This window comes from Crocuta crocuta, unplaced genomic scaffold (assembly GCF_008692635.1).
Source record: "Crocuta crocuta isolate KB4526 unplaced genomic scaffold, BGI_CrCroc_1.0 scaffold189, whole genome shotgun sequence".
In the NCBI taxonomy this organism is placed as follows: domain Eukaryota; kingdom Metazoa; phylum Chordata; class Mammalia; order Carnivora; family Hyaenidae; genus Crocuta; species Crocuta crocuta.
Window position 1 is genome coordinate 4,143,149 of NW_027551564.1, and position 12,839 is coordinate 4,155,987.

Genomic DNA, 12,839 nt, shown 5'->3' on the forward strand with positions numbered 1-12,839 from the left:
TGACTGAGTTCTAGACTGAAGAATGTGGGCAGAAATGTTGTTTGCCACTTTCAGACCCATCATCAAACCTCTTATGTGATCCTCCATGCTCTTTCTTCCTCTTCCACTATAGTTTTTGTTGCCCATGTGTTGAGGATGGCAGCATTAAAACACAAGAAGAACTTAGGCCTCTGAGTGGCTTCATGGAGCTGAGACACCCCTACTCTTCCATCCTATCACACTGGACTCTGAAGGGAGTGAACAGTAGTAATCTTGTATTATGCTAAGCCACAATAGATTTGGGGGCACTAGAGGGAACTTGTTAAAAGAGTTACTCTACCCTGGTAAATTAGTTTACTTGGACTAACACATTTAGTTAATAGCCCCTACTGGCCATCAAATCTCAGGTCTCCTAGATATGTCTGAAAAGACAAAGTAGGAATCCCATACTGCAGATCCTCCTTCCCTTTCTTCTTTCAGATAGGATAGGAAGTTTCTTCCTAAGACATGGGGCTATCCTGTAGAGCATTCTGCAGGCTTGCACAAAACTAGGATGTAGCAAAATTAGGCTCAGGAAAACAAAAGGTCAGCAAAACTTTTCTGTTGATCTGACATTATGGATCTACCATAACTTTTCTAAACTTTCAATTTTACCATCGACTTTAGTACATGGGTTTATACAAACTATTCCTGGAAAGATGGGCACTAACTTTGCCTCATTAAAAAAAATATTAATGTGGGAAAAATAGATTTAACTGTCATAAATTTAAAATGATTTCAATCCCTAATGTCATCTTGATATGTGTAACTAAAATATTGGGTAAATAACTCTAATATATTAAAATGCTATGAGTTAACTCCAAACAAGATTTTGTTTGTAATGCACAATGCCACAAGCTGATAACTCTTGAAAGCAAAAAAGGAGGGAAGGTTGAAATCTTCCAGAGCTCCATATTCTTAACAGACTGTTCACAATACAGGCAGAGGCTCCTAGAATCCATGTATTAAAAAAATTCATCTCTAAGGTGATCACCAGGCAAAGGACTATGAATATATACCCTCACTAACTGCTATTGAGACTCTGAGATGCATATATATATATATATATATTTATAAATATATATAAAATATATATATATTTTACAAATAGTTTATTGTCAAGTTGTTTTCCATATAACACCCAGTGCTCATCCCTACAAGTGCCTCCTCCATGCCCATCTCCCCCCTTCCCCCCACACCCATGAGTCCTCAGTTTGTTCTCAGCATTCAAGAGTCTCCCATGGTTTTCCTCTCTCCCTTTCCCCCACCATTTCCCCCCTTCTTCTCCCCCATGGTCCTCTGTTAAGTTCCTCCTAATCCTCCTATACGTGCAAACATATGATATTTGTCCTTCTCTGCCTGACTTATTTCGCTCAGCATAACATCCTCAGGGTCCATCCATGTTGCTACACATGGCCAGATTTCATTCTTTCTCACTGAGATGCTTATATTTAAAGGGCTCTGCAATAAACCACTGGGGGTACCATAAGTAAGATGTCAGATGAATCTAAATCTTAAATCTTAAATGTTCCTTGGAAGGGTGCCTAGGTGGCTCAGTCAGTTAAGCATTGGCTATTGATTTTGGCTCAGGTCATGACCTCATGATTCATGAGATGGAGCCTCACATTGGGCTCTGTGCTGACAACATGGAGCCTTCTTGAGATTCTCTCTGCCTCTCTCTCTGCTCTTCCCCCACTCTCACAAAGCTCTCCCTCTCTCTCAAAAATAAATAAATAAACTTTAAAAATAAAATAAAATAAAAAATAATTAAATGTTCCTTAGAAACTCTTTATAGCTATCTATGAGACCCTAACATGAGATAAAAATAATCTTGGGAAATTGCTACTCTGGTACAAGGAAAACAACAATCTGTCTAAAGTAAACAGATCCTTAATATCAAACATTCTCAGTGTTTAAATAAAGGCAAGTTCTGATAAAATTAAATGAAGTTATTAAAAATTCTACAGTGTAAATCTGTGAGCAATACTGCATGTAATAATAAAAATAGCTACCTACTATTTGCTGCTTACTGTATGCATTTTACTCTCTACTCTTTAAAGCATCTTTACAAGGGAGGTGTAATTATTTTCATTTTATAAGTGAAGAAAGGGAATCTCAGAGAAAGTGAGTGACTTTCTTTCGGTCACCCAACTAGGAAGTAATGTGTCTCCAAATTCTTCTCAGTAGAGCCCAATGTCCTACATCTAATTTCCTAGTGTGATTGTTTCAACACTCATCTATTAGGTCAACATGTCTTCCTTCACTTACTATTCTTCACCTCCAGGATCTCTTCTATGCCACTAGGGGGATCACTCTATGAGTAATAGTGGAGAGAACTACAAACTACTATTGCAATACATATGTCAATTTCTTATTACTTAGGAAGATTACTTTGTATTTCTCTTGAAAATTATGTTTTTCCCACTTGTGATATGAAATAAATTGTTTTGATAAGTCTCAATCTTAAAAACAGTAAATACCCAAATATAGTAATTAGCAGTACGATCAAAAGAGCCAAAGGAAAAGTTACATTTCCATAAGAGAACACTAGAGGTCACCCTAACCTAGGTTTTCCAAATCAGTCAATCTACCTTTAGAATTTGGGCCACATTGCATGCTACATACATTATTAGTTACTTATGTTTCTTTAGAACACCTCATACTTTTACCTTCATATATATTTTTAAAAAGACAGCTCCAAAGTACTTTTCTCATATTCATTTAAAATAAACGCATTATTTGGAGCATGTGACTTTTGATCTCAGGGTTGTGGATTTGAGCCCCACGTTGGATGTATAGTTACTTGAAAATAAAATCTTAAAAACATCAAAATTAAATAAAAAATAAAATAAATGCATTCTTCAAATACATACACACATGTATACCAGATACAGTTGGTAATCTTCCTCCTAAAAGTATTTCATATCTTAGGTTTAGAGTGGCCAACTTTATGAAAATCTGTGTCCTGTAAAGGATTTCCATTTCTTAACTGATTCCTGAGTTCTCTCCCTTACATCTATACACTTAGAGGACGTTCCACACTACTGGAACTCAGGACTGCCTGGGGAATTAGCTGACCAAACATGCCACTAAACCTCTGTGTAAATAAACTAGGTAATCCCTGGCCTCATTTCCTAGTGTATAAAGTGAGGGATTTGGGCTAGATTAGTGGTTCTGACTTTGGGCTGCACATTAGAATCACTTCATAAGCTTTAGAAATGTCTGAGTCCCACCTCAGGCTAATTAAATCAAAGTTTTGGGGTGAGAGGTGGTGGGACCAAGTTATCATTAAAGTTTAAAAGTTCTCTCAGTGATTCTAATTTGCAGCTAAGGCTGAAAACAACTCAACTGGTTAGCTTGTAAGGTCTAGTCTAATTCATTGCTAATGTCTCAAGGCTTTGTCTTGACTGGCCTAATATAGACCTTCAAATACACAGCTTACAAAGCCTCCCAACTAATTTCCCTTTCTTAAGGCATAATTATCTCACTTTCAGATTCATTCCTAGAAATAGGGTTTCCAGGGGCGTCTGGTTGGCTCAGTCGGTTGGGTGTCTGACTTCGACTCGGGTCATGATCTCACAGTTCGTGGGTTCAAGCCCCGCGTTGGGCTCTGTAAGGACAGCTAGCTCAGAGCCTGGAGCCTGTTTCGGATTCTGCGTCTCCCTCTCTCTCTGGCCCTCCTCTGCTCACGCTGTCTCTCTCTCTCTCACTCAGAAATAAATAAATAAAAATTTTAGAAATAGGGTTTCCATCTTCAATTAATGGTGCAACAGGACAGCCATCAAGGCCAACGTGAATGGACAGTTATTTTGACTCCTCTCTCCACTCATTGCTGTGGAGAAGAGATCTTGCACAAATACTTCTACAAACTCATTTTTGTTGAGGCTATTAATTACAAAAGAGAAATTAACTTCTTAGGAATACCAGTATGGATTAGCCTCTATTCGGGAGACTGGCTTGAAAACCTATGAATCATGCAAAAGTATATACATTTCCTACATGAATTAATACTGGCAAATATTGAAGATAGAATCTATTAGATACCATAAATTACAGCATATCTGCTTAAAATGCAGCAGGTGGCATTTTTGTCTACAATGGCAACATATCTTTAGCTACAGGGAGTGACCTCATCTGTCAAGGGCCACAGGTGTCTATTGTCTATACTCCAGCTAAAGTTGTTAACTTTGCTCTTTCTATGCTTACTAAGCATTGCTACCAAATATAAAATAAAGATGTGATTTGTAGCATTTACAATTCTATCTAAATAGACGTTTCTCAATTTTCTCCACAGGAATGATTTCTTTCCCTCTGTGTAGAAGGAACTAACAACAGGCACAACACAGTGGACCCTTCTATAAGCCATATGGTGACTCTACTGCCACCACAAAAGTAGTTTTTTGTAAAAAGCCAATACCTTTATACTAGAGTGGATCAAAATGATTGTATTATTATAATTTACAGTCTCTCCATAAAAACAGAAACTGCTGTTTTCCCACCAGTGGGATGGAAAGACCAAAAGTTAGAACAAGAACTGACTATTCATATTAACAAAAATAACTAGGTTCTCCATTTTAAACTGCACAGATTCCATGAAGTGTCCACACTACTTATACCCAAGCCAGTTTCTTCAGAAATGTTCTTATCAATCTATTAGCAAGATTTCAGGAAAATAGCATATTGAGTCAAGATTTTGTGAATTTTGAAGAAGGTATTCAATCTGAATAGCCCTTCTGTCTCTGCATATAAAATATCGTGTTCAAAACTCACTTTGGCAAACATTTAAATACCTCATACTTGATAAAAAGGGGATTTAATATACATTATGCATTCTGCTTGCATGATTAAAAACACCTTACCTGTCTAAAGTGTCATCAGATCTGTACCGACTAATTGTAGCTTTTGGCACATCTCTCTCATTTGCTTTCCTGTAGCAAAAAATAATTACAGAAGATCAAATAAATTACCAAAAATGTTTGTAACCTACCATGCCTTTGGTAAAATTTTGGCCTATTCAAGCAGGAGATGTACACATTACCAAGGGAAGACAGCTTCAGAGTATCTAAATCTTCCAAGGTTTTGACTTGGATGGAATAAATTATGGCAAATCCACCTCCCCATGCTAATAAATGAATTCTTCTCTAGGTCCAATTATTTCTAACTTCAATGTAACATATTCAATTGGAGATAAGCATAGGCAAAACAAACAACATGATATGCAAAATGGTTAATAACTAATATGTACTCTTGTCAATACTGTTGACTTTCAGATCATAGGACTTAAACACAATAGACTTAAAATCAACTATGTTTTGTTTGCAGAATTTTAGAAGCACCATATGCCATCTCAGCTGACTCAATACAAATAGTTTTATTTAGACTTCAGCACCGTGGACAGGGTTGAAAAAAGAACTTGGGGAGTGAAGGGGTAGGGAAGAAAGGAAAAGGAAAAAAAAAAAAACAGGAAAAGCTTGAAAAAATAAAAAGTGGGAGATGAGAGAAAGGATAGATATAAGGAGGAGCTGTGAAGAAAGGGGAGATAAGGAGAAGTGGGGAGAAGAGAGACAGAAAGCAAAGAAAGTTGAGGAACACAGGCAAGCAGAACAAAGGAGAGAGGAAAGAAGACAAAAATGTAAGAGAGGATAGGAATCAAGATCATCAAAGCAAATGGGAATATCTTGATCAGACTGATCAATCAGCAAAAACAATCTGTTTAATGCCTTATATAGCTCTGTGATACAGGAAAATCAAGCTCTTTGGGGAATTATACCATGATTTATTGTGTTTGCATTTCAAAGTATCATTTGATGCTGACAGATCAAAGATAAAGGGCTAAAACAGTATATGCACTTAAAATTTAATTTGTCACTGGATATAGTGTACTTTTATTAAACAAACTTTTGAAGGTAAATAATATGCACTGTGTTGATGACTATGAGGAAGTCAAGAATAAAATCTATGAATCCTACCCTTGCAGAGACAAATTTGTTGTGTACATCCAAAGGAACAAAGTGGCTAGTGTTATAAAAGAGGTTCAGGTAAAGTGCAGGGAAGTTATAAGATGAGACAGTTTATTTCTAGGCAAAAGAATCAGAAAGGGCCTTTTGGATAGAGTGCAGTTTGAGCAGGGCCTCAGAGGATAAATAGATGTGAACATTTTCAAAGAGAAACAGAGGGAACAGTGTCTGTTGATGAAAGAGAAAAGTAAAGAAAAATTACTTAATGTAAATCCCTAAGTTTTTTAATGTTTTTATTTACTTTTGAGAGAGAGAGAGAGACAGCAGGCTGGAAAGGGACAGAGAGAGAGAGAGGGAGATACAGAATCCAAAGTAGGCTCCAGGCACTGAGCTTTCAGCACAGAGCCCGATGCAGGGCTCAAACTCGTGGACCATGAGATCATGACCTAAGCCAAGTCTGACGCTTAACCGGCTGAGCCACCCAGGTGCCCCAAGTTTTAAAGGAACCTCGGAGTGAAATCACAGTATAGTCCACCTTTGTGTTTAATGCATGAATGCAAAGGGGCATCACGGGGCCATCTGACCCCCTTCTGCGAAACAGCACCTTCTCAAACAGCATCCTTTGTGTCTCATTAGCTGACTTTATTCTTCCCAGTACTTACGGCAATAGAACATATTATATTGTGTTTATTTGTTTTCAGTCTCTTCCGTCCTCCCTCTTCAGCTAAGATGTGGATTCTATGGAAGCAGGGACTTTGTTTTGTTCCCAGTCCTCAGGCCAGTGTCTGGTTCACAACTGATATCTCTGCAGGTATATGTGCTACCAGGCTTATTTGACTGGTGTAAACAATCTGGCAGAAGTACATGGCAAAATTTCTTAGTTTGTGCATTCTGTAAAGCTGTTATCTAAGATGAGGAGAATACATTGTTTATCTTCGCTTTCCTTTATTATCAGTCCCTGCTCACATGAAACTTTTGCACACATTGCCACTTCTGCTGGAAGCACTTCTCTCCTGCCTCATGCCCACCAGCTGCCTTCCCTACTCGGAATCCCCTCTTCATCCTTTGAACAGCAATGCCAACACCAAAGAGCACTTTCTGGGTGGTATCTATGATTAATTCAAGCAGACTTGCGCTCTCTCTTCTCTATTCCCATGGCACTGTCATACACTTCTCCAACAGCACTTTTCATGGTATATTTTAGTATTGTAGTCTATGGATCCATATTTTTCCAGAATGTAAGGGCTCTCTAAGGCCACGGGTGGTGCCTTATGCATCTTTGTATTCCCAGCACCTGGCACGACATCAAGCACATAGTAGATGTTCCAAAATGGTGTCGAATGTCCACCAAAGTGGGTATGGCCTCTATGAAAGGGAAGAAAAGGGCCAAGTGGGCATCTATTTGAGCAAGCTCAAGGAGAAAAATCACCTACACTTCCCTTCTAAAAACATGTATTTTGAGACACTAGTTATGGGTCAAGGGGAAAACATCTTGGGCTCACACATTTTTGTTACTGAAGATATAAGTTCAATGTGCTGTGTTAGAATGTTGTCCACCAACAGGAAAGACTCAGGAAACCATATAGTTTATAAATAAGCACAAAAGGCATTAAACTCCTGTTGTCCTAAAACATACTAGGAATACAAAGCTTACTATCCACTGCCACACTCCAAAACAAGTATATTTGTTCTGAATAGTTCCAGAGAAAGACAAATAAAATGGAGGGAGCAATTTCCACTGGTGGCTGGACTGAAATGATCAGACTCCCTTTTTTTTTGGCGGGGGGGAGAGATGAGAGTGAAGGGGAAACAAGGCTGAAATCTTCAAAGTCATGAAGACCAAGGAGAGGGCATAAGCAGTCACAGAACAATCAATCAGATGAACTAAGGCTGGGAACCAGAACACCAAACAGATACTTTGTGTAGAGGATTCTAACCTCAGGACCCTCAGAATAGGTCAAAATTATGAACAGGTTTAAAGGGGTTTAGAAACATTCATGAATAAAGGTTTCTAAAATATTCAAGATGTATATCTAACTTTTTTCTTTGTTTTAGAGTTTATCTATTTTGAGAGAGACAGAGAGAGAGAGACAGAGAGAGAGAATGAGTGGGGGAGGGGTAGAAAGAGAGGGAGAGGGATAGAATCCCAAACAGGCTCTGCTGTCAGTGAGGATCCCAACTTGGAGCTCCATCCCACAAACCATGAGGTCATAACCTGAGCCAAAATCAAGAGTCAGAGGCTTAACTGACTAAGCCACCCAGGCACCCCAAGGTGTCTACTTAACTTTTTAAAGTCCACGCCATGAAAAACAATCACACTCTTTTACTAAGTATGTCTTGGTGGCACACAGTCTACCGGACCAGATAAAACTTGTGTCTGATAATTGGGTTCTTCTGATGGGTGTGGTTGTTTGTATGTGTGTGAGCATAAATGTGTTTTAACAAGAATATTATCTGTTTATGTGATCAATCTTAGATTATTTACATTATTGTGATTATGAGTTTTGTCTGATTTTTTTCTACAATTTTCCTGTTAGTCTTTTTGCCATTCAGTATCATTAAATATTTTCCACAAGCCTAGGAGTTTCTAAAAAGAAATGTTCTGCTCATAAAGCAAGTGAACTCTAGGGCTATTATTTCTGTATTTTAGGGGTTCCTTTTCCTAAGGTTCAGAGCTATCTTATCTGATCACATTTCTGTGAACCCTTTCCTTTTCCATTCAAGTGGGCTGCCTCAGGGGATTGGTTATTCTACACTTCCAAGCTTTGGTTCTGGAAGCACGAAGCTGCAGAAGAACAGACTTTGCCTTGTGGAAAGTCTTTCAGAATGCCAGGGAAAGCCTGAGGCAAGCCACAAATATTCAGCTTGTCTTGAACAAGTCTTCTCTCAAAACTATCATCTTTGTGTTACTTCTAATGATGTAACTTGTCTGAAACACCCACCTGTCCAAGGCATCATGGGAGTTATGTCGATTGAGCACCACCCTACCATAATTTTCATCTCTGCAGAGAAAGAACAAAATTAAGTCACATGGAAAGTTACCACAGTATTTGGTAAATATTAAATAAGGGGGATGGGGAAAGGAGCTCACAATTTAGGGCAAGATGAATTCATTTTATTCCAGGCATAAGAACACAACTATGCATTTATTTTTATCAGTCTCCCCTTGAAAGAACATGATGAAAAGAAACAAGTTGGTCAGTACAAATGATCATTATTCAGACATATCCCATGAGGTTTCCATATGATTCAACAATGGAATGAGTGTTATTTTTTTTTTTATCAGAGTGTGAGAACATGTAGATATCTACTTTATGTACACTTCTAGAGTGCTTGTCTGCAGGAAGGCAAAAGCTTTCTACAAGCATGTTTTAAATTATGCCCTTTATATTTGGACATTTTCATTGGATGGACAAAAAAGTAGGAAAATTCATACCAATATTTGTGGCTAAGGAGGTGGATCATTCACAGGAGATCTAGCCCATTTTTGAACCATGATAATACATAGTTTGCTCTGTTTGGTCCTTAAAATAATTCTATGAATTAGGCAAGGAAGATTCTGTCATATTCAATTCACAGAAGAAGAAATTGATCAGAGATTTTGTGGTTTTCTTAAGACTAAAAGTTAGTAAGTGACAGACGTGGGTCTAGGACCCAGATCTTTTTATTTCAAACCTCTGCCCTCTCCTACTGGTTAACCCTTCATATATAACCCTTCATACATACATAGACCTTCATACATAAAATCCCAACCATGTCTTTCTTACTTTGTACTGTGGACCTGAAAGTACAGGCAATTTTAGGAAATGTCAAAACATGTAGAAGAGCTTTTGGCATTGAACCAAAGCCAAAGAGTAAGTACCTGAACGTTTTTCATGTAAACCCAACCAAACCTGAAATACCACATTGTTCCTGGCTCTGCTCCCTTAATGTTATGCAATACTCTGGAACGATTTGTAATAAAGGTGTACAAGAAACTGTGGTGTATAATTAAAAAGAAAGATGAATGGTGAGGTTGAAACAATCCCAGCAAATTTATACCCTCAAAAATCCCAAAGGTACTTCATCTCTCTTGATAACCTTTCCTTATGCTTGTGAGAGAGTAGCGGACACAATACGCATCCCTACCTAAAGAAGAATCGTAACACACAGCCCGGAACTGGGCCAGTAGGAGTGGGCAAAGCACCAGAGCTAGCTTCCCCTGCATCCAGCAGCTGGCATGTCCTCTAAGCTGACTTTCCTGGGTCTTTATAAATAAGGCACACCCGGCATAAAACCATCATTCCTACCGATTACAATTTGTCTTAGACACCTCTATCTTCACTCACCTGTGCATATATTTGCAACACCGAATTTGTGATTCACATTTGACATCACCCTACCATTAGAGAAAGGTAGAAATGCCATATTAGGCTCTGACAGAAATCATAAATGTGTTACTGAAGGAAATGATCGTTGTCCAGGAATGTTAACTCCAAAAGTCAGTGTGAGTCTCTAAATACACCTATATTCCCTTAAAATAATAAGATTTAATAACAGAAACTAATGGAAATTAGTTTCTTTATTTAATGGTTACAAGTATGTCCCTCCAATAACTATATATGGGCAGTTTAGTAGAAGGCATCCAGTAAGTATCCTGCAATGCAGAGCTTCTCAACTTTGGTGCTATGACACTATGGGCTTGATAATTTTGTGTTGTGAGGAGAACCCTGTGCATTGTAGGATGTGTAGCAGCATCCATGACCTCTACCCACTAGATGTCAAGAGCACTCCCCAATTTTGATAACTTAAAATGTCTCTAAACCTTGCCAAACATCCTCTGGGTCCATAACTGCCCCTGAATGAGGACCATCATTCAGTGTAAAAGAAAGACAATGGGTCATATTAAAATCTCAACTTCATCACTTAATAGCTGTGTGGATTTGACAAGTTACTTAACTTTTCTGAGCCTCATAACCTTCTTCTGTAAAATATAGGATGTAATAACTATCTGTGTGATTTGTGAGATTTTTTTTTTAATTTGAGAGAGAGTGAGCACATCCAAGTCGGGGAGGAGAGAAAGAGAGAGGGAATGAGAGAGATTGAGAGAGAGGAGAATCTCAAGGAGGCTCCATGCTCAATGTGGAGCCAGATGCTGGGCTTGATGCCACGACTGTGAGATTGTGACCTGAGCCGAAATCAAGAGTTGGATATGCCTAGTGAGAAAGAATGAAATCTGGCCATTTGTAGCAATGTGGATGGAACTCGAGGGTGTTATGCTGAGTGAAATAAGTCAGGCAGAGAGGGACAGATACCATATGTTTTCACTCATAAGTGGGACAGGAGAAACTTAACAGAGGACCATGGGGAAGGGAGAAGGGGAAAAATAGTTGGGGAGAGGGAGGGAGGCAAACCAAGAGGGACTCTTGAATACTGAGAATAAACTGAGGGCTGATGAGGGTGGGGGAGAGGGGAAGGGGGGTGATGGGCATGGAGGAGGGCACTCATTGGGATGAGCACTGGGTGTTATATGGAAACCAACTTAATGATAAACTATAAAAGACAAAAAAACGAGTTGGATGCCTAACTGACTGAGCCACCCAGCTGCCCTGAGATTTTGCGGTGCTTTGTATGTAAAGTATGTACCTAGTATCAAGTATGACACATAAGAGGGAAACAAAAAATATACATGTGTGGAACATATAATTTTTTAATAAATATGTCTGGGCTGAACAAATGTCTATGTTGGCAATGAGGTGATATGCCTACAATTGTAGTTTTCAGGTCTCTAACATACAGCTAGTAGAAGCAATGCTCAAAACAGACAAAACTTTCTTGGTAGTAAACATTTTCCCTTAGAAAGTGATATTACATTTATCACCCACTGAGTACCTATATGACCATTGGGACTAAAATGAATTGAAAATATATTGACTTGATTTGCACATATAGAAATTTTAGGTAAATTATTATTAGATTTGTAAATTTGGAATCATACTATTATTTGTTTGTTTCAACTGACATGATTCTGGAGTCTCCCTACATGGATTAAATACTATCTTTTGGGAAACTGGAAAGTCATGTTCTTTTCTGTTTATCAAATAAACACAAATGTCTATTCAGTTCTAACAATAAAACTCTGCTTTTTCTCCCTAATGACTCACATCCTCTTTGGTATGTGGATAATAAAAATGGTAGAGATATTCTTGAAAATCTGAAAGCCAATATATGCCTACTAAGTCTTACCAAAAATCAGGTCATGCAACAGAGTGTTTTAAAAGCACATGCTTTCCAGATGGCCAGTAGCTTCCCAACTAGAGAACAGCTCTCTCTCCTTGTCCACACACCCACCCTCTCCACACCCTCTTACTTTTCTTCTTCAGGACGTTTCTTGATCCAGCAGTTATCCTGCAAGAAAGTCCTTCTTTTGTTCACCTCGTGAAAATCTTGTTGCCTCAGTGCAGTCCCCTGCGTGGTATTCTTCATATCTGTCAACACAAAAAATAAGAAGAAACTGGGCAGTGTAATTGCACGGGGCCAAGAGTGAGCTTGTTAACCTGGATGTCTTGAGAGCCACATCTGACTGGCCAGCATCAATCTTCTAGGCTGACAAGGCCAGCACTGTTTCAAAGTAGGATGTGCTGGCAAGAAGGAACAAATCCCACACCCCATCATCAGAGATAACATATAAAACTGCTCAGGTGCCAACTGAAACTGCCAGTGTGGGGTTCGGGAGGCCCTGTGAGGCACCCAGGAATATAGAACCACAGGCTTGAGGTAAACCAAGCCAGGGGTTGGTGGGTCTGCCATTTTATTTAAAAAGAAATATGCTTCAGAAGTACACACAAGATTTTTAAAAGCACCTACTAACTAATCATCAAGCAG

General features: G+C 38.6%; 1 protein-coding gene across 1 annotated transcript in view; it reads right to left on the minus strand.

Moving 5' to 3' along the window:
• Positions 1–12,839, minus strand: part of SCEL (sciellin) — a 211,663-nt gene that overhangs the window by 82,449 nt on the left and 116,375 nt on the right. Inside the window, exons 9-11 of the mRNA XM_077750066.1 lie at positions 12,325–12,442; positions 8,918–8,977; positions 4,878–4,946 (exon numbers count right to left, since the gene is read on the minus strand). Coding sequence (XP_077606192.1) covers positions 4,878–4,946; positions 8,918–8,977; positions 12,325–12,442 — 247 coding nt within the window. The remainder of the gene's footprint in view (positions 1–4,877; positions 4,947–8,917; positions 8,978–12,324; positions 12,443–12,839) is intronic.